Source organism: Ornithodoros turicata, chromosome 4, assembly GCF_037126465.1.
Source record: "Ornithodoros turicata isolate Travis chromosome 4, ASM3712646v1, whole genome shotgun sequence".
Classification (NCBI taxonomy): domain Eukaryota; kingdom Metazoa; phylum Arthropoda; class Arachnida; order Ixodida; family Argasidae; genus Ornithodoros; species Ornithodoros turicata.
In genome coordinates, this window is record NC_088204.1 from 47,564,226 (window position 1) to 47,587,150 (window position 22,925).

Genomic DNA, 22,925 nt, shown 5'->3' on the forward strand with positions numbered 1-22,925 from the left:
TGTTCCAGGTAGCGCTGCACAACACCCACTCCATGAAATGAACAGCACTTCGACCAACACATCCTCAAAAACAAGTGGATTATGATTTCGGAATTGTGTCAGGAGATTCAGGTCGGCTTCAATGCATTGGAGACGCTGTTGAGTAAATTTGGATGTTGCAAGCTTTGTATGAAGTGGGTGTCACGAAACATCACATAGGAATTGAAAGACAACTGAGTGCAAGTGTGTCAAGACCTGCTGAATCAATATGAGACTGAAGGTGACAGTTTCGCGGGCCATCCCTTTCGGACTTGCAAAGTTTCGGGTTTAACTAGTTTAACTAGGTTTCAGTAGTTAACTACTTGTAGTCAAACTACTACTTAAACGACTGCGCAATAGTTAAAATCTAGTTACAAACTCCTTCCGCTTTTCCTTTATATCTGAGTATTTTCGGCACTGTATAAATTTGTTATGGAAATAAAATGTACTCTACCCTACTCTACTCCACGCAGAACTGGAACTTGCAACTACTAGTTGATCTAAATTTTTTTGTAGGAGCTAGATTACCGTGAGCTCGAACTCCTTTTTTTTCAACTCGCCTTGATGCATGAAAACGAGAAAAAGAAATACACGAACAAAGAAACGCCTACGCTCATTCACAAAGGGAATTGCGTAATGTGCTGCAATGTTCAACGAAGATGCACACAGACTGCTTCAGCTCCTACCATGCTTCGGCTGGCGCAACGCAAAGCGCGTGGGGTGAGGAGGTGCCCCATGTCTGGATCACCACTTTGCGACAGAACCGCTACAGTGTTGCCAGATCCACTGAAATTTCAGTAGATCAAAATGCGCTTAAGTCTACAGAATTATGCCTGAAACGTGGTTTTACTTAGCGAATTCCAATTCACGTTTGTTGACACTGTCTGTGTGCATCGCAGTCAACGACAAAATCATGCCGTTCATGTTGGGAGCACTATTTGAGTGCTACACAAATCTCCTTAATAATTATTTTGGACATAGTGGGGGGTGCTATGTGGCAGCTGCAGGTAGTCACCTTAAAAAAAAGCGAGCGGCTGCCCAAGTAAAGCATTTCATAGCAAATACATTGCCGAAATGTTCATATTCCACAGGGCACGCGGTAACGTACAGCAAACATGAAGACAAGTTCCGAGGAGCTTATATGTTTCTGACGTTAGGAAGTTTCGTTGTAAGCCTCTTCTCTTCAAGCGCGTGCGTGGAAAGCATATTTTCTGAGGTCAACCTTATGAAAACGAAACAGCGTAACAGGCTTTCGACAGAAACTATCACTGGGCTGCTGCAATCGACTGATAGGAGACAAGAACTGCTATAACTTCACTGTGAATGCTGACGTTAGAAACTATGAATGCATCTTATGAGCGAACGCGTGTTATGGTGTACAAGCATGTACTCTGTACACCAAATAACAAGCATATTTTACACTTATTCCGTCGCGTATATATCGTTATAGTTCGTGTTTATTTGTCATATATGGCCCCCACTATAGTCAAGACGCGGAGGAGGGGGGGATCTATTTATTTTCACAGGAAAGGTCAGTCAGAAAGGACGGTTTCGACGGACGAGCGTTTCATCCTTTTCTTTGGGAATAAATATGTTTTTACTACATCTACTGAATTCTACTAAATTTTCTGGTGCCGACCTCCTGAATTTCCGCTCAAGTGATCTGGCAACACTGACCGCCAGTGCATTGGTTAGAGTGATTGAAGTTGGACGCAGGAGACGTTGCAGCGGTCGACTGGAGACATTCGATGCATCGGTAAAGCCTGATGGAAAAAAACTTTGTGGCGCATTGTGCATTTTGCCCATATTATGCGGTATCAGGAAATGTGAAGAACTCTAACAACTTGCTCAAGCATCTCAAGGTGAGTTCCACTTTCGTGTAGCCTCATTCTTCTTCTCCCCACACAGAATATGTTTGAAGAATTCGCGGGTACATTATCCAGTTTCGTTCAATCTCTAGACCGGAAAAGCGTGTTACTCATATCACTAAGGCTGTTACATTAATCAACAAATGTCCTGCCTTTCATTTGACATTATTCGGTGTCAGTTACCTAAATTAATTAATTCTTGACACAAACAAACACCTGCATGATGAATGGCGAAAGCTTTTACCATTGCAGTGTGAGGGCTTCATGTGCTACACTCTGTTTTTGGGCACCAAATGACGTCTCATGACACCTTGCATTTCTCCTACGTAGTCTCTAACGTTAAAAAAACGTTGTCATTCATTGTCCGTTATAGTGTTAAGGCAACAGGCATGTCCCGACGATGCTCGCTAACGAAACCGCCTTGTTTAAACCGTCGGTGTACCTAAGGCTGGACACCGCGCACAAAACGCCAAGGTAGTCAAAAATGTAGTTAAGCTACGTCGCAGTAGTTACAAAGTAGTTTTAACTATTGGTGCTATGATGTGTGTAGTTACACTAGTAGTTAAACCAACGATTCAAAATTAAACGACACTAAAGTTAACTACAATTCAGTAGTTAAACTACAATTTCAAGAGGTAGTTAGCAGCTGTAGTTAAACTACAAAAAAGTAGTTACTGCCCATATCTGCCATTGAGAATGGACAACTCGAGCAACACTTCTATGACAACGATGTTATAATTGCAGCTGTGAGAAAGTGGAACAGCTCTGCTGTCGCATATTTTTTATGAACTTCATATGCAGACTTTCGTTCATCGCTATCGAAAATGCATCGCCAATGGAGGTGACAATGTGAAAAGAATTGGAGTTTGTAGCTAACGACTTGTTCTATTCGATGCTGTTGTTGCTATCCCTGTATCGGTTGTAGTTTTCATATTAAAATGTAGGAGCCATTATTTTCGGATCAACCTTTGTACTTTTACTGTACCACACTACATTCTCGTCAAGGCCTTAATACGGCATTTCATTCTCCGTGGATAAGAGGCCGCCTTTCTTCACCATTAGTAGTAAAAAAAATATGGCACAGAAATTGTCAAAATATTGTTTCCAACTACATAAGCCACTTACTTCCATTTGGCAACGACGCTGAAGCCACAGTCCCCGCAGATGGCCGTCGTACTTTTGCAGGAGACAGTGATTTAGCCCGAACAGTGCTTCCCACACACAAACGCGGCTGGCTATCAGGGGTCAAGCTGCGGCAAAAATCTCGCCCCTTGCGCATGATACGATCGATGCCATCTTCTGAGTGTGGACACTCGACGATTACCCTCACGGGACGACGACAAGTCTCAGGACTCCGAAGAATCGGGTAAGACAGGCAGTCCAACTTTGGCGACACCCCACGGTCCACCTTCCTGTGCATTCGTCGTGCCTTGTTAGACATAATCTTTTACGATGCTTTGATGCAGTGTTGGTCATATATGGTACATCGACAGACACGAGATAAACATGTACATTATTTCAATATCTAAATTACCGCTCCAGTTTTCACTTGTTTGATTACTCACTTGGCGTTCTGTCGTTTCGTCATTTCGAATTAACTGCTGTAACAGCTGTTGGTAAGAACAGCTTTGCTTGTAGTTAGCACACACAGTCACACTGTATTTGCTGCCGCTGTAACCACTCAGTCCAACTGCACTCAAAGACGTCTGTCACAGCAAAAGACGTGGAGCAATCACAACGTAAGGAACACTTTGGCCGAAAAACAAGGCCGTTATCTTCGTTGAGAGATCTTGCACCAACCATATTGTGAAGCAAGCAGTGAGGCAGGCAAACACATGTACGCTGCAGTCTTATAAAAGGGGACACAAAAATGATCTAGCTACTTTCCCAAAATTATACGTACAATGCGCACAGAAGCACGTGCCGTCACACTCACAAAGCAGAAGGAACAAAACAATGCATGTTCAAGTGAGGAATCGTGGAGGTGTCACGAGCAAAACACACACGGACGACTGGAGCACTCAGGCAGGCACGTGCGGTGTACGTCTTTGGAAACAGCAGGCGTCTCAGTTTCCTAGCTTGACGTCAAGCTGCCGAATGACGACGGTATGCGTCGCGCTCAAGGAATTCCTCAAGCGATTATCCGTATGGAGAGGAAATTCCACCACGGGGAAAAAAATCATATTGTAATGTTTTCTTTGCCACATCTTCCGTTGTAGGCGTAAAGCACTGTAGATGGGCGCTCCTTAGCCTTGATCCGTACATTTCATTAGGGCATGCGTCGCTGTAGCAGGATGCCCCTAGCCCCGCTAGGGCAAAGTAGAAGAAAAAGAAAAATGCTACTTCTCCGCCTTGCAAAAACTTCCTTCCATCCTGAAGGAGCATCCACACACTGAGACGCCAAGTTTATAACATTCACTGAGCCATGAAAATCCATTGAAAGGTCGCATTTCTACTCATTTATGTATCACACTAGGCGTTGCAGATACGGAAGGACCGCAGAACATGTGTGGGACACACGAGAAAGGAACCAGTGTGGTTGCAATTAACGTTCTCATTGCAGCGCTCCATTTCGCCGTCGCTTCTCGGTAGGAACCAACGGCCCACAGGAGCCGGTTTCCAAGTGGGGCACTTCGCTTTCGCGAAAAACAAGCATCGGAAAACACGCTCCATTCATCAAAACCGACCGTACACACATGTCTGAGATATCGACCAGCCATCACGCCCTAGTGGCGTATGACAACGATGTTCGCATTAATATCACTCACCTCTACCCGTATGCTGCTTATCAACGGTCAAAATTCGAACGGGAGAGAGAGGGTTTAAGAGAACCGGTTGTACACGCAAGGATTCCCTCTTTTTCTTTTTAATTTGGCGACGTGTGCTCGTAGGTTTCTCGGCTTTGCAAGTTGCATCTTCTACGCGTTGGCAGCGACGAAAGACGACCATGTGTGACGTCACTGTCTCGCATCAGGGTGACGTCGTGCATGGAGGACGAATAGAAGCAAGGGGGAGAAAGTGTAACCACATCTGGAAGTAAGCAAAGGTTTACTGGCCCGAATTCCAAGTACGTGGTGGAAATCTATGCTCCTGCATGTAAGACGTTGTCGGGAAAAGATGCGAATACAAAATCAAGAACCGAGACTATATTAAGCTTTCCGGCACTCACCGACGTTGCAAGTGATGCAAGATTGCTTTGCTCATGTTTCCGTAGTTTAGTGCCTATCATTACTGCTGTACTGGTACCAAACCAGAAACACGGAAAAGGAAAGACGGTTTCTTGCTATAAATTCCTCCAACGATCACGAGAAGCTCCGAAAAAACAGTCTCCGGTGAGCAGCGGCTAATAGAATACACTGGGGTGGGCAGTAATACAAATACATAATACTTCCGAGAAATCAGTACTACAATACTAATACATAATGCATTCATTTTGGGATATTATAATACATAATACTAATATTTATGTGTATTACTCGAGTAATACTAGTAATACATTAATACGAAAATCGGGGGTTCTCAAGACGGAAAAAAGCAGAGATAAACACAATTTGTGCAGTACTCATTCAGACCGTCATACTCCAATCACATTTTATTTTGACGCAGTTACGTTTTAACACGTTCTGAAAGGGGGCAATCTTGTACGCATCTCTACTCGGTCTTAGAACACGGTAGGCAAATGAAAGTACCTCTCTACACTCACTGCGTCAGTCTCGATTTCGTTCAGTCTAGGCAATAAAAATGGGCCGTTCAAAATTATGCGACCGTCTGTGGAACCGGACAGTTCGGTAGAGGAGATTTCGGTGCACGGAAAACTCGGTACGCATTCTTTTCGGGGGGGGGGGGGGGGGGGGCAAAGCGAAAATAAACATGACAGCTATTTTTGCCATTCCGTATTCACCATACATTCAGAATTTAGCAAACGTTCGCTCATGCCTTTCACTGATGCGTGCCTTCGTTACAGAAATATCATGTTATTTTGCCATGTTACTGTGTTCTTCCGTGCACTTATCTCGTTGAAAAAGCGCTTCGATTGCAGGGGCGGACAAATGCACACCGCGTATCGTACGTGCCTGTTGTTTTCGGAAGCTATGTGTCGTGTCAGGTGACACAATATAATAGAAAAATGTTTGTCGCAGGAGTGTACTGTGTTGTCGCTGGGCGAGGGGGTGGTGTGACTGGTGGGAAACATCAAATTTCTGCGTCATGTTTCCAACCACGCGCATGACTGAAGCTCCTTAATAGTAAAATAACTCATACTTGTGCACAAGCACAGAAATACACTTAAAAGGAAGAAGAGTGTAATAATCGAGGGCATTTATTGCTCGTTCATTTACTTCCAAACATATATGTATTAAACATGATGGAAATTGATGTTCTGAGGCTGGAACACACAACAAAGGACAAACACACAAAGCCTCAAGTGCCTAAGAACAATTAACCAAGAAAGAAGGAAGTCACTGAAAAGGTTAGCCAGCTGCTGGACTCGAACCCACACCTTCTGGATTACCGGTCCAGGGCTCTACCAATTGAGCTAAGCTAACACACCTGCCCACTGGCTTTCGGACACTGGACAACTGCTCACCAAAAAACTGCCGAGGACAGACAATTGCTCACCACAGAACCGCTGAAGCTGGACAACCGCTCACTCCCTCTTTCACCACATTTACATTGTGATCACAATAATAGAGTTCAGATAACCACAATCAGAAAAACAAATATATTATTAAGATAATCGCAAAATAAAGTTGTTGTTGTTACTTCTTGTTTCTTTGTGATGTAATTCTATTTCGTGTTTATGGCGTTCATATACATAACTTGGTTATGTTGGCTGAACTTCTTTTTTAGTCATCTAAGTTTGAACGCTTCCCGCAAACGCCGAGTTCTTAGAACCATAATTAAAAACCTGAGACTGAGGAACACATAAACGACACGGTCGCAATATGACGTGTCCCTAGGTCTCTCCGTTTTAATTATGGATGTCCGTCTTCACCAGCTCGCTTGCTTCCTTGCCATTTTGCGAGTTCTGCTTTCTTGCGGGTTCTTAACCTTTTCCCTGGACGAAGCGAAGCTCCGCTCCCAAAGACAAGCGTGCTTTTGGAACCACGTGGTGTTTAGTTTTATTATCGTTATGACTTTGGAAGCGGATGCATCCCCCCACGGCTTCTATGTGTATTCGGAGATTCGGATGACGCAGGTAGTCCTGACAAAGACGCCCGCATATCAGCCCTGTTGTCGTTTTGTATATATACAGGGTGCGTCATTAAAAACTGGGAAGACTTTTTATACAAAAAGCTCTGAGAGCAGCATACATGCTGTTTTGCAGTTGAGTTCTACGGCCAGGCCGACATATGTAACTACCAGATGACTAATTACCTGAAATTAATTAATTAATTTTTTTCATTAGGGAATTTCGTGCAAAAGCGAGATAGTAGATTCAGAGACTATCCTCGTTGAACTCCTTTCCACGTTTAAAAAATCCTGAAACACGCACGTGCGGTAAGATATCCATCCCCGAATTTCGGTATGCAAATGAGCCAAAACCGAAACCGCGGCGACCGAGAACGCGAGGAAGACACCGCTCATTTCACGTCAGAGGGCCACGTCATTTGGAGCGGTGGAGATAATTGGAGTGGGTGCCGCTCAGCTGGGCAGATAAACCGCTCTCCGACCCAGATAAGCCTCCGTCGGCGTGGGTGATGCGCTCCTCATGCGCGATTTTTCGGTTTTGGCTCATTTGCATACCGAAATTCGGGGATGGATATTTTAGCGCACGTGCGTGTTTCAGGATTTTTTAATCGTGGAAAGGAGTTCAACGATTAACGAGTTCAACGAGTTCAACAATTTTTGATTATGGATATCTTTACACTTATCAAATACAAATTAATTTTACTAGTACACAGATTGGTGTACTCCACTTGTGTACTTAGTTCTGTTTCTCTCACATATTACAACACAACTTACTCGTCGCGCAGAACATACATGCACCTTAGAATGCCCTTCCCAAGAACAAATTTTGGTATATATAGATTTAGTTATTGCGGACCAAAAGCATGGAATGAATTACCAAACGAGCTTCGGCAATTAAATAACTTTTTCTCATTTAGAAAGCGACTACGAGCACATTTAACTGGGCATTAATACACCGCTATTATTGTCACTGTTTTACTGTTTGATACTGTTGTCGCTAGTGATGCACGTCATTTAGTATTATAAGGCTAGTCATTTTACTTTAGGTGTTAGCATTGTAGTTGAGATAACTATTACTGATGCTGTTAATTTGTCGTACATCTATTATTTACCTGTGGTTTCATTTTATTACATTTATGCTGATAGACTGACCCACAAGACATGTAACATAGTTTTCATATTGTTTGCTCACACGGGACTACATAACAGGCTGCGGCCTCGTAGTCCCACATTTCATCAGTGTACGAGCAATGTGTCAGTAAATAAATAATAATAATAATAAAAAAAAACGAGGATAGTCTCTCAATCTGCTATATCGCTTTTGCCCGAAATTCCCTAATTAAGAAGGTAACTAATGAATTTCAGGTAATTAGTCATCTGGTAGTTACATATGTCCGTCTGGCCGTCGAACTCAACTACAAAACAACATCTATGCTGCTCTAACAGCTTTTTCATAAAAATTCTGCTCAGTTTTTAATGACGCTCCCTGTATATATATATATATATATATAGAAAAGTTGGAGTTGGATCGGACGGCTACGTAATTATAGTTGAAATAAATGGGAGGCAGAAGACGAAAGTAGGGGAAGTAACAAAAAAGGGGTTTATTAAAACTTAAAAATCATAAAAGTTAGGGAGGATGTCTACGTTACGGCGGAAGCTCCGCCTTCTTCGGGACAAAAGAGCTAATTTTTAATAAACCCCTTTTAAAAAATAAAAAGAGACAAAAGAGCGTATGTATTGTGCTGGATTAGGAATGCAGGTTGCGAATAGTAGAAAGGATTCCTGGATCTGTGTCATTCCTGATCCAGTGTCAGATAAACGAAGGTCCAGGAATCCTTTCTACTATTCGCAACCTGCATTCCTAATCCAGCACAATACATACGCTCTTTTGTCTCTTTTTCAGGCTCACGGGTATTTCCTCAAGGTCCTGCTGCACAGACCCGGTCATTCCCTTTTCACTTAGTCACCAACCTATGTTAGTCATGACAAAAGCGCATGCGATGCTCTCTTTCCCTTGTACATAACCCTCTCCCATATATAAAGCTTGTTCTTGTCACCAAACCCCAGTCCCGTCGAAGGCAGCGCTGACTGCCGAAACGTCGACCCCTATCCCTATATGTGTTAATAAACTCCCCTTTGTGTTTTCGTGTAAGCTCTTTGTCGTCTTCTGATTTTTCCTGCTTATATATATATATATATATATATATATATATATAATGAGGGCAAAAAAAGCCATTAAAGAAACAAGTAAATGACACATGTCTAGCGTCTAGTGTCACGTCTAGTGTCATTTACTTGTTTCTTTAATGGCTTTTGGACATCATGGACAGGTCAGTGACGCAACCTGCAGGAGTGAGACAGGCTCTCTCAAAAACCATGCGAAACATTTCACACTGCAAACGAATTATGCAGGGTAGAATATATGCGACGGCATTGTGTGAGGTGCAATAAGTGTAGAAATCTTCAGTAATAGAAACCGCACAAATTGACTACATCCTTTCAATCGTCGACTGAGGACGCAAGAAGGACAGCACACTTAAATTCAACTTCAATTCTCTCGCCAAATGTGCGGGACACAGTCGAAATGAAAATAGTAGTTGCCCTTCATGTTTGGCTATACGGAATACTTTGCCCTCATTCAGAATCCCGTCACAGCAACACGTTCCTGGTTCTACTACCTGCATCAACAGAGGCCAGAAGCGAGAAGTGCAATTAAGAAAACGCAACGAATTTAGAATTTCTTGCGTGCTGAGCGGCCGTTGAGTTTACTGACACTTGTGTGCATCTACTGATCGTACTTGGTTCATGCGAGCTTAAAGGTCAGCTATGTCGATATCCCAAATAGTCGAAACGGTTGTGATATTCTGAAAGCCCACATCCAGCTCTCCCCAAAATACACCTTCATTCTCTCAGTTCGGTACAGTACCATGTCAAAAAAATAGATAATTCATTCCGAAACACACATGGGCGCAGCCATTTTTATGACGTAGATGCACCCGAACGAGCATTGTGACGTGTGCGCGCCTTCGTACTTGTCAGTGGATTCCAGCTACGGCTTCCCGCGGCTTCACGTATCTGTGCTTGAAGATGGCGGACAGCCGGGTTTCACCGTTCCGCGATAAGTAAACAGTGCAGCAGCTGTGAACTCATTCGCGAACCAACCTCTGTGCGATGTTGTGATTGGAATTCGTCGTTTGTGTTTTGTGAGCACGTACAATTTGTATCAAGTCGCGTCTGCGTTAGCCCCTTTACAGCACTTGCCCATTGTAGAGACTGACGTTCCGACAGCCGTTTTAGCAAGAAAATGCCGACAGCGTTTTATTCTTGCAGGAAAAAATTGTGCTATGTATTTGAGAAACCGCATACTACTATGGGACAAGTTTTACGTACGATTTATCAATGTGCAACATCGTCGACGATGGTATGTAACGACGAGAGACGTAAAACGAAATACAAATCACATTTTAAACATTTTGTGGGATTCTGTGCATTTTCCAGAAGCTTTCCTTGAATCACACACTCCCATGTCACGCTGCATTGTGTGGCACGCTACAAACTACTGCATTTTATGTCTTAGCCTCGTATGTGTGGAACAAACTAAGACAAATTTCCTGTTTATTATTTTCTCTGAGATATGTGTCTCCCCTCAGAGTTCGCAGAACTATTCTTGATGCCCTAGGTTACAGCGTACTCCGCTATGGCATTACCCTTTTTGGCCATTGTAGTGAAACTTGGAAGACCAGAATGAATGGGATTTTGAGGAGCTGCTTAAAGAGTGTAGACTACAAAATTTCAGCTACAAACATCTCTTATGACCTATTCCGGCGTCTTGGTTTCCCCTCATTCTTTAACCTTTTTAAATACGTTGTCACTTTAAAACATTTTTGGGACCCCTCACATAGGACCCCGGTTAGCGAATGCTGCCCTTCTAGACGCAGGCGGGTTAACTTTGTTGTGCCATTCTCACACACAAAATATGGACTCTGTCGCAGGCAATGCTATGTACCTCATATCTTCAATGAACTCCCCGTTGACATTTTCTCTTTGGAATCTAAGTACAAACTAAAAAAAAGCGCTACGGAAACTTTATCATCGGATGTAGTACCTTTGTATGTTCGTATATTGTTCAAACTGTATGCTGTTGATTGCCTCACGCCCAGTGCCACAAGCCTTTCGGCTTAGACGAGCCTGTTTTATTATATTTGTATTTTACTTTCTTGAATAAAATTATTATTATTATTATTATTAACATCTGGATATTGTTTCTAATGAGCACCGTAGCACAAAAACATGCATACGAAAGCTCCAGAAGCCATGTGGTTGCACACTATGCAGACGCAAAAGAAGTACCAGAGCACATATTGCCACTTAGAAATTGTGTTTTTAGAAATGTGGGATCTGAAGAGTTTGGGCATAGCATAGGTCCTAGAAATCAGGTGCACCTTATCCTTCTGTAGAGTGCTGTTTCAATTCACAACTCAGCCCATGGGGTGTAAAAGTGTTAGAGGCAATTATGTGACTTGTCGTCCTGGGTGACATCACTGGCCAGCCTCGGAATTAATTCCGTGCTCAGGAATTATTGTACAAATCACTTTGTATTTAATATTCATCATGTAGGACATGATAAGCAATATGTAAGTTGCAACCCTGTCTGCAGCATTCTCGAATGCCTCTTACCTTTACAGTTAGAGACACGTTATCAAACCATTTGCAAGGGGCACTCTTACAGGGGCTGTGTAACTTGAGTTCTTAATTTATGAAATTTATAAAAAATAAGTATACAGTAAGTAATATAAAATTTATAAAAATAATTTATAAAAGTAAATAAAAAGGTTTAATGGAAGCAATGCGTTAGCATACCCATTGCACATGAAGCACAATTATATATGCTTGGACATCTATTATCCATGTAATCTTCTGAACCATATGTGTGGCTGCATACGAAATTATTTTTTATGCGCATGCTCTACCTTCCTAGTCCTACATGTGCAGACGACTAACAGTGAATATAAGTGGAGTGGCAAAAAGCAATGCTAGGCTCTACCATCATTGTGCCCCTTTAACGTTTCCACATTTATGTCTGGTGAACAGGGAATATCTCACTAGATAAGACGACATTTGTGCATTATTTAGCAAACAAATAAATATATTTATTGACATTTTCCATCAATCAACAATGTTGTGACCTGGTGCAAATATTAATGTCAACAAGGAAAGTACCTACAAATTATTCCTATTTGCTGAAATGCAGATATGACAATTCTCTTTTTGTACCTCAGCACAGTACAGTTTCAAAATTAACAAACTGCACAGCATCAGCAATCTTAAAGTATCTCAAGAGGGGAATCACATAAAGCTCCAATAATAGACTGTGCAAACAAAGCTCCAAAACACAAAGTTCTTCAAGAAAAATCTGAATAATGGGTTGCCATTGTGATATGTACAACTATGCACAGTTCATGAATGGAACATGTTACCTCATGGCATTGTCTCCATGTGAGCACTAGAACAGGGCAGCTTTTTAGGTCGCTCTTTTCGTGTTTTTCTATGGTCTTTTTTTTCTGTGTTTGCATTAGCAAGCATGGCCATAGTGAAACACAAGCAGCCACGGACAGGATGAGACATCTACAATGCGACTGCTAGCTCTCAACTGATATATTTATTAGCAGACTCTGAAATATACACATATATGCTGCTAAGCAAATCACAATTTAACCAATAGAATGACAGACAAGAAAAAATGGTTATATATCTCCCCCTCTCCTAATTCTATTTCACAGGCAGCCCTAGTATCATCCTGAGTGTGTCCGTGCGTTCCCTTTGAGATAACATATCTCAGACAGAAGCAAATCCAACAGCGGACTGCTTACGCATGCAACTATCTTGGATTTCTCTAACCACTTGTTATTTAACCGCTGCCTTGAGCTGTGTGTTCTGGAAATTTAGGCAGCATCCAGAGTCCCTGCAATGTGTTGCCATGTTTCTCGAGGGCATCAAAAGTCTGTCCTTGGCTGCCTGTGTTTCACTATGGCTCTCAGATACAAACTATCCCATTTCAACACAGTAGGAAACACAGATTTGTAAATAGGATCTGTTGATTGCACTGTACATACCCCCCATATAAAGGATCATAGTGGATACTACATCTTGTGCGATAATGTCAGGAACACAAAAAAGCTAGATTTGAAACCACTCTTACGTAGTAGTAGTAGTATTTGTGTGAAGCTACGCAATTCTTGTCCTGAAAATAATTTAAATCATACGTTTCATCTACCAGCGTGATGATCCCCTGAAAAGCAATTCACACTTGGCCGGAACTACCGGTTCTGAAACCTATCCCTGACATGTGTAGTCATCAGGGAGGAAACCCAAGGGCTGCGGTGGAAAAGACAAACACACACGGGCTATGTTCTCACTGTGTATCAGCTGCTCTGGCTACAAGGAAGAACATGTTGCAAATTAATATAACATGGCTTGACATGATACGCCGGCGAAAGCTAACCAATAAAATTTGTAGTTAAATGTACAATACATAAACACTTGCCATAACAACTCCTTCCTGCATTCATGCGCTACTATTCATCCCACATAAAGTGTGTACTGAATTTGTTTAGAGCATTACACGCTCGTTTGACAGAACTTGAACAAGATTACATAGCACACGATAAAAGTAGAGTGAACATAATGTGCAGAAAAAATGGCTAGGAAGCAAGCGAGCTGGTGAAGATGATGCATGATGTAAAACCCCGAGACTAGGGAACACAAAGGGACGTGTTTGTGTCTGTCCCTTCGTGTTTCCTAGTCTTAGGGTTTTACATCATGCATAATGTGCAGCTTTCCATTCACGCTTAATGGCCGTAGCAGTAATGCATGAAGGCCACTGCTAAGTTGTGTTGAGAAACACCACTTTATGTTTGCCATGTCTAAATGAAACGTATACCTGACCTGATCCAGATTAACCGTTCTGAGTCTGGAACACACAAAGAGAAAAACACAACACACGCCACAACATTAACAGATAGGCAAATGAGCTGTGGCGAGCTCCACCTTGGGTCAAAGTCAACAAGTAATTCGCCAAAAGTCAAGAGTGCCTGAAATGTAACATCTCTGACTGGTAGCAGGACGGTCCACGTTCAATTCCTGGTGCTAGCACTGACTGACTTTTTCATGAGTTATTTGTTAAAGTTTCCATGTGCTTCCGAACATGAACCATTCCTCAACCCCTGTATCCTCATGAGGTGATGAGGGTTTGTCATCCCAAAGAGACTCCCATTCTTGCATGTGTCCTTACGGCTGCTCACCACTGCAGAAAAAAAAAGAAAAAAACTAGAAACAGTGTGAGTGCTGACAAAGAAAAAGCATTTAATGACAAGAAATAGATAGTCATATTTACTTTATAATTATTGTGCACAACAGAAAGAAGACTTTCGCACAGAAGGCTGTACTTCTTGAGGTCTAACATCAAGTTACAAAATTCCAGAATATATAAGACATGTTGTAAGGTAGAGAACAAGTAGAGTTATTGAGTTGTCGAGTTGAGTTGTTGAGTTGAGGGGGGAGTTGTACCCCCTTTTATTTTATTATACATGATCGTATAATTATTTTTATGTCTGTACCAACCCTCGCTCTCTACATTACAGCATGTTTTATATATTCTGGGATTTTGTAACTTCATGTTAGACATTAACAGGAGCAGCCTTGTGCACGAAAGTCTCGTCTCATTAAAATTTAGATGCTCTCAACAGTCTTCTTTCTGTTGTGAATCTCTATCGCAGCATACCTGCGCATTGCTGTTCTACGTACTGTGACTTTGCAGTAAGAGTATGGACTTTGGGTAAAAAGACTACACGGCACTGCTCAGGTATTTTTGCCTATCGTTATGTATGTATGCAGTATGCACACAGTATTTGTGCACCGGACCCACAAAAAATGTAATGAATGTGGCATTGCCCACGGTAATGCACCAAGTTCAACACAATTATTGTAGAATCCAGGTATTTTAGCTTAGATGTCAATCCAGTACCACATCCAGTGTGAAGTTGTGACAAATAAATAGTTTCCATTTTTCTTAGCTCTCAGAACACACGCAGTGAATTAACAAGAGTAGACAATGTTACCATGAATTCTGGGCTATTCTTCAATTAAAGATTCACAGATAGTAAAGGCACCTTCCTCAATGGACGTTGATGACATTGAAAATTCTAAAACGTTATCAGAGGCGACACGAGCTCCTGCGTGTCAGAAAGGATTGTATGTCCAACAGTAATCCAGCTAACAGGAACAGGAACAAAAATGTGCGAAAGACAAATTAACTGAACTAATGTAACGTACCTTCTATATCAGACAGTGAAGCTTGTAACACCCCATCCACAGGAACCAGTGTCCAGACAGGAAAAGTGCTTGAACTGGGAGATAGCAGCTAATCGGAATGGCGACCTTTGTTTTCCACCCTGAAAGCACAGGTTGTAACTTTGAGGGCAGATTTAAAAGTGATGTCCAGATGTCTGCATGCGAGCGCACATGAAAAGTTGAACATAGGTGAATAGTCAAATTATAACATCACATTGTCATACCTGTTGGTGGAGGTAGACTGCAACTAACGTGTCAGCAATTTCTTCATGCACCAGATGCAAGCCAGATCCTGCTTCATTTCCGCCTTCAGCGTGCACCTGTGATAATTCAGAAGTTAGATTATCAATATTATTGTCTTGTTAATCGTGGTTATATCAGAGTAAGCGCAGTAGGACAGCTGCACAATCGATTCATTAAGCTTGCTATTTTTTATATCTGAATCTCGACTTACCTTTTTTGCTTTCGTTTTTTGCCTTGATCCTCCGTGGCACGTTCAAAATGTTGTGCGTCGGGCACCTCAGATTTTTACCAGACGATTTCGTGCCGAGATTCCAAATTGCCTCCGGAGTCGCGCGTAACCTATGATAACCTTCGTGGACGAAATCCTTGCAGTGGAAATTAGCAGGCACCACTGTCAGCCTAGAGCTTCGCACTGCTTGGTCTTTTGGCAGCTTATAATAGCTAACACTTGAATGTTCCGATGAATTGTTCTAACAGCGTAGCACCGTCGCATCTTCGACAACTTCGCCGTGGCATATCACGTATGATATCGCTCCAGCCCATAAACGGCAAGGTCAGAACAAGGAAGTGCACTTTCCAAACCACGCCATGCCAAAAAAATATTCACATGCTTTGTTTCCGGCTTAGCAATAACATAACAGCTGTTCGCTTATGTACGATGCACAGAGGACGAAACGAAAGAAGCCAAGCGGCCAAGCCAACAGTTCATGCCAAGCCAAAGACAGATAAACCGAGAGCAGTGACGTAGGTGCGCCAGTGCGCAGGGTTTGCCGACGGTCTGACGGGAGGGCTTGAGAACTAAAAAAAATGTTTAAGAAAAAAACTACGAACAGTTGGACCAAGATATTTCGCACACATATTCAGTCTTCGCGAACGAACACACAGCGCGAGTATCGCTCAGTTCTGCGGCACTTCAAAATCGGTATATCTGACCTTTAAAACACACACACCAAAGAACACGAAATGCCACACGGAACCAAGGCTGGCCTCAGAACTTTCACCGCTGCAACACTGGCACTACGAGTAGTAGTTCATCAACCACCTTATTTGCTCCTTGCACCTGCCCTTCGCAATAATTCAGTTCGCACTCAGTAAACACACACTGGCCGCCATGTTGAACGCGATAGCGGCGGCGTCCGTTTCTGGCTCCCGCAGGTTTTCAGGCTGCCGCAGCGCCAACCAATAGCGATGCAGCGCATTCTCCTATGCGTAAACTAGCCTACGTTACGGAATTTCGCTTCCGGGACTCAACGTTAAAAAAAAAAAAAAAAATGAAGTGCCACCGTCAGTCCTTCGCCAGATGTCATTGGACATGATGGTAAGCGTCTACGCTGAGCACACTGCCGTCTACACCGACGGGTCTTCCACGACTGTAAGTTCATCGGCCGCCTTCGTTATTCCAACGGTTCAGGTGTCTCACGGGTATCGCCTGGCACATTGCACTTCCTCTACGTCCGCAGAGCTTTACGCCATCTTGTCGTTCCTGCGGTATGCTCTGCACGAAGCTCCGCGAATGTGGCTTGTATACACGGTCTCCAGGGCAGCCTTGCAGTGCATAGAGTGCATGGGTGCACGAGGTACAGTGGCTCCAATTGTCACGGACATCCTCAGCGCTGCTCAGCGTCTTTGCGACGTAGGTGACTCCATCACTTTTCAGTGGCTCCGAGGTCACTATGGACTAAGCGGAAATGAAGAGGCTGACAGAGTGGCTGCTGTTGCCAGATAATGCCAGGCGGTGATACCGAATATGTTGACCCGTGGTGACAGGAGGGCATTCTTGTCGGCGATGATCCTACCAATGGCATCCCAACAATATCGCCGGGACATTACAGACAGGTCTTTGTTGCACGCCGTCGATCCAACTATGTCGTTTTCTCTCCCAGGCCGTTTGCCCCGCTGTCTCACTTCCCTTCTGCATAGACTTCGCCTCAATGTGGCCTTCAACCCGCAGTTCGGACACAGGCTAGGTTATGCGTCAACCAGCTCGTGTTCTAACTGCGCCATAGTGGCAAGCATTCAGCACGTCCTCATCGACTGCCCTCTATACAGTTCGGAGAGAGCACTGCTCCAGTCCCAACTGACCTGTCTCAACAACAAACCGCTCAGCCTTGCAGCATTCTTGGGTCCTTGGTCTAACCCTGTGCAGTACCGTCAATGCCTTCACTCATTCTATGTGTTCCTGACGTCTTCTAACCTGCTTGAACTCCTGTGACCTCAGAGCTGTTGCCATGAATGCGGAGATGTGTTCTTCGCAGCATTTCACCTCCGGTAGCCGACCGGATGAACTACTATCCCATCAGTTAGACGCACCCACGTGTGTGATATCTCATTTGCGTCTGTCATGTGTGTGTGTGCGAGTGTGTATGCCGCATCTTTTTCATCGTCATCCCACTCATGCACTAACCCAGAGGCACTGAGGTATGGTAGCGCAATTGTTGCGGTGAATCACCTAATCCCATAATCATTCATGTAGTTGTTGTTGTTGTTGTCCAGCCCGGAAGCAATCAAGTAGGATAAGTAATTCCGGAACGTTCTCCTCCAAGGCTGCCATGATATAGCTGGCTTGACTGCATGCTGAAGGAAGTATAGGTGGCGGCGGCGGCAGAGAAGACATGACCGGCAAACGAAGTAACATCAGTGATGGTAGCGAAAATTTTCCAATCTTCGCAAAAAATGATGTGGTGTCTTACACCGTATTGTAGCGCATCCAGGAACCACCCAGCCTCATTCCTTGTTCTCCTTGTTGTTCTTCTTCGTCATTCCTTCATTCCTAGACTTTATTCTCTTTTTTCATGTGCCGTGATCACCATACGATACCCGATACTACACTTACTCCAGCCAGGCAAGAGAACCACACCGTGTATACATCTTGCACTTCCAATGTGCAAATACGCGTGACTAGAATATTGTTGGACACGTAAGAACACTCTGTAACCAAAATAACTGCCGCTTGCTCATGCATTGCACGAGAAAGACTAGTTGCGCGGCCTGCTCATTTCCTAGTCGGTTCCGCAACTTTGATTGGACCAACCCATGCGACGAAAATGCCCTTCCGGTATACCTGCAGAAGACGCTATACAGCGGTCTGTAGCTGCAACACCGCACCTAACTCGTCTGGTTGCAAGAACGATCCAGCATCTTTCCGCCAGTTAACTGCAATGACATCTCGAACGACCTCATCGCAATACGTGTAAATTTTGAAGGGGTGTCCCGTTGCCTTCACGTTTATAACAACTGGAAGCAGCGTAGAACCAGTGCATCGCAATGTCTTTCTTTAGTGGGCTGAAACGTTTGCCTTCGTATCTAGGGTGCAAAAGGATTTGCAAGTGACGGCATTTGCGACCCGGTAAATCACCATTACGCAGCCACGTCAAGATCCATTCTACGCATAGATGTATTGTACAGCAAAATTTATTATTTTTACACGCTAATTGAAGGGGTTTGTTCACACGTTGATTGCGCGTTTGGCGTAGTGTACGAGATCGCGCATCCAGTAGGGGACCGGCCAGTTACTTGAGTACGACTCCAATTTTCCAAACTTTTCCAGTTTATAGACTATTTCACCAATATTACACAACATTCCGATTACTCGTAGATGTCTCAAACTCTTCACGGAGTAGGTGTTCGGGAGACATGGCGCATATGATGATGGTGAGCTTCACCCCAGCGCTTCAGTACACCAAATGAAGCCTTTTTCACATGCTGAAATTTGGAACATTACATAAATGGGACCTCGACGGTCCCAATATTCATCCAAACCAACTGCATAAAAAGCTTCTCCGTGGTGGTGGCGGCGGTGGTGGAGGAAACGCTGGAAAAGTGGGGGGGGGGGTCGAGGTAGCTTGCCGGAAACAGCTGGAAAAACTTCGCCGTGACACAGGCAACGCGCCACTAGCGTACGAATGCAAAGCGCTGGCAGCGGAATGTTTTGCACGCGCTTTTAGATTTGTAATACATGGCCTCTATGGGAAAATGAAAAGGTGAAGCCTGCTTTACGTTTTTTTTCCCGAATTCCTGGGTCTAAACACATCATATTCTGTCCCTTTTTCAAGCTCCCCAGTCGTTAAGCGACCGGCCTCCGCTGAAACTGTCGCCACCCACAGTTTGGGAAACACTGGATAGCCAATTGTCGGTACCCGTCCAATTTCTACATCCTCCAAAAGTGAAAGATAGTCACTAAATAGTTGCAGGTATAGCAACGATGAAAGGTCATAAAAGTGCCATTACTACTTCACGCTGCCATTGTAACCATGCGCATAAATTGGAGAACCAGGCCTCAAGATGATCGATTGACCCTGCGGTACAGGCAAACCAATTGTACTGAAAAATATTCTACTTGTTGCTGCTGTCTTCAGCACGCGTCAGCATCACACGGATGCCACGTGATCTAATATCCACTGTGATTTACACCGTAGACATGGGTTTCTAGATTGCAGGTGCCAAATATAGTTGTAACAAAGCATAAACGCAGGCAAGCCGGTGGAAGAACTCCAGACAAAGCTGAGTCTGGGCAAATGGAGAGACACAAAAACACAAGTCTCGTGTGTGACTCCGTGCTTGGCCAGACTCAGGCTTCGTCCATGATGGGTTTGTAACAATAGGCAGTTTGTACTGGAGTTGTTTCCCTTTTATATCTTCTGCTGTCCCTGACAGTTGCAACAAGAACATGATGGAGGCTGATGGAGGATGTAAAGGCGCTCAACCGGTAGTCAGGAGATGCGTGGTTCAAATCCCGCCGCTGTCTGGCCTTTTCGATGACTGCCATATTTCAATTACAACAAGAAGTTCGTAAGCTTCACTTCGTTCTCGGATGCCTATATGAGTAATACCGTATTACTAATACGTTTCTCCGGTGTGGTCCTAAAGCTATAAAAAAAGATCAAAAAAGAACAGCGAGCCATTAAAGAGAAAGATAAAAAGAAGGAAAATTGCGCTCCTCTGATGCGTGTGACTTGCTGCGCCTTCCCCTCCTGAAGAACGTCTAGTGCAAGGTTGTGGAATGGGATCACCCATTCCACTCCAATTCCATTCCGAGGAATGAAGATTTGTGATAATTCCATTCCTTTCAATTCCTCGGAATGAAAAGGTATGGTCAATTCCCATTCCTGGAATGGCTTGGCAACCCCATTCCATTCCTTTAATTCCACCAATAAAAGAACTAGGGACGGTAACCGTACTAGCTAGCCCAGCAGTGGTATAGAGGATATTACCCAGCACGGAAAAAGCATAAAGACAAGGTTATTTCACCCTCCTCCTCCTCCTCTTCATTGGCATCATCATTACAGGAGTTTTCCACTAAAGTAACTGGTGCAAGTGATGTGGGGTTGCGGGCCTCACACTAGTGAAGCCAAAATCTCCATTTTATTTTTTCTTAAAACCAAACCAAACCATCGCCCTTGACCGTGTGGCACTCAGACCATTACATTCCAATTCCATTCCGCCTGCGAAAAAATGCCTAATTCCCATTCCATTCCCAGGACAGTTTCCGCCATTCCATTCCAATTCCATTCCGGGCTCTGATAAATCTGGAATCATTCCGGAATCATTCCAACCGCGGAGTGGCAACTCCGCAACCCTGGTCTGGTGCAACTCCAGGAAATCGTGTCGCACGCAGATTTCAATACACTGTCCTGTCATTGGAGTTTATATACAAATTAAGGCGCGTAATCTCAAATTAGTACGGACGACTTTGGCGTTGTCGTATGTGTAGAGGTCGACACGTGTTATTAAGGGCCGGAGAGAATGACCGTATAGTCGTTTATACGCATCTCCTCGTCGCCGTTGCTCCTACATGCGATAATATTGAGGCTAAGTATTCTTCTTCCCGCCCTCACATTCTCTGACACGACGTCTGTCTACTCATACGTTAGTCCATGCATCGAACGCCCATCGATTAGCGCAGCCGTTAGGATATTCGATCGCTATGTACGTGTCCCGCGATTACCGCTTTCAGTCTGTATCGTACATTGCAACACGTCAGCATCCACATGGCGCAACGGCGTTAGCAACGTGTATTTTTCAGGCGTACAATGGGGTCTATGTAACACTAACACGGACACACAAAATAAAAAATATAATAAATAAATAAATAAATAAATAAAATAAAGAGAGAGGGAGAAATGTACCAATCAGATTTCGCTCGTAGTTACATTCTTCATAAGCTATTTACTTGCTGATCCTCGAAACAAGATTCGCTCTCAAATACTATTAATTTCTTTTGAAATTCCGTGTTGGAGCCGCGGGAGCGTCTGTGCCTGAGCGGCGTACAGACGTGGACAGATGGAGTGAGGGCAGCGGGAAGGAGCGGGGGACAGGGTGGGTTATTAATATTAACGTAATATGAGTCGACTTCAGGGGGAGCTGTGACGAGATTCGTCTGTAAAGTCTGCCAGAAAACCCAGGAAAAAATTCAGGCAGCACAGCCAGTGAGGGGATTCTACTCGCATCACCTCGCATTCAGGGTGTGGATAGCGGTCATCCTAACCACCATGTCACGGGAGCTGGTAAATACTATTTATTGTGTAGAAAACTGCTTCGCGTAGCGTGGGACATGACCTGACACAACCTATACTACATTTCAGCATTCCGATGTATGTTTCGGATACTTCGTATCGTTAACATTGGTCTGTATTCGTCCCACGGGACGCCATTAGACGTCGTGGGGTCTTTCCTCGCAGTTTGAGGTAAAGTTATTAGTCTAGAGCGCGGAGAAATATGTACTAAAAACTGCCGAAATATGCATACAACTATGCAGTGAAAATCTTCAACATGTGGGGTAAAACTCCTCAACACGTGCAATTTTTCGCATTGCACTTGATACGAAAGCAATGCACCAAATGTATATTTAAAAAAATTGAGTATTTTATTTGAGACACGGTAAATGAAGTCGCCTTCGTTCTGCAGCACACAACAAAGGAAACTTGCGCCACAGATGGAAATCATAGTGCTGAAGGTTTTGCGTTCGTAATTGACAAAATAGCGTAAACGCAGGATAGCTGGTGGATGAAACCCATGACGAAACAAGCCTGAGCATGGACAACATGAAAAACACGAACGTACAAGTATGCTAGTGTTTTTCGTGTAGCCCATGCTCAGGCTTGTTTCTTCGTGGCTTTGCGTTCGACACTGGATCATGCCGATTAAAATGCGAACGTCGCCCGTCTTTGTAACGGTAATGTTGTTGTTGTTTTTAAGTGTTGAGATAGGTCAGCCAATATTTGGCTTGCTACTCTTCAATAAAAAGAAAAGTTGAGC

At 43.7% G+C, this 22,925-nt stretch overlaps 1 protein-coding gene across 3 annotated transcripts in view; it reads right to left on the reverse strand.

The window, feature by feature from the left end:
- LOC135391500 (ankyrin repeat and fibronectin type-III domain-containing protein 1-like) overlaps positions 1-22,925 on the reverse strand; it is an 865,331-nt gene that overhangs the window by 146,154 nt on the left and 696,252 nt on the right. The window contains exons 1-2 of one of the 3 annotated variants that reach the window (XM_064621770.1): positions 3,452-4,800; positions 3,012-3,298 (exon numbers count right to left, since the gene is read on the reverse strand). The exons of 1 other annotated variant lie outside the window; for it this stretch is intronic. In XM_064621770.1, coding sequence (XP_064477840.1) covers positions 3,012-3,298; positions 3,452-3,474 — 310 coding nt within the window. In that variant the 5' untranslated portion in view covers positions 3,475-4,800. Of the gene's footprint in view, positions 1-3,011; positions 4,801-22,925 lie in introns of those variants that run through there. One more of the 3 variants, XM_064621769.1, reaches the window with a different exon arrangement.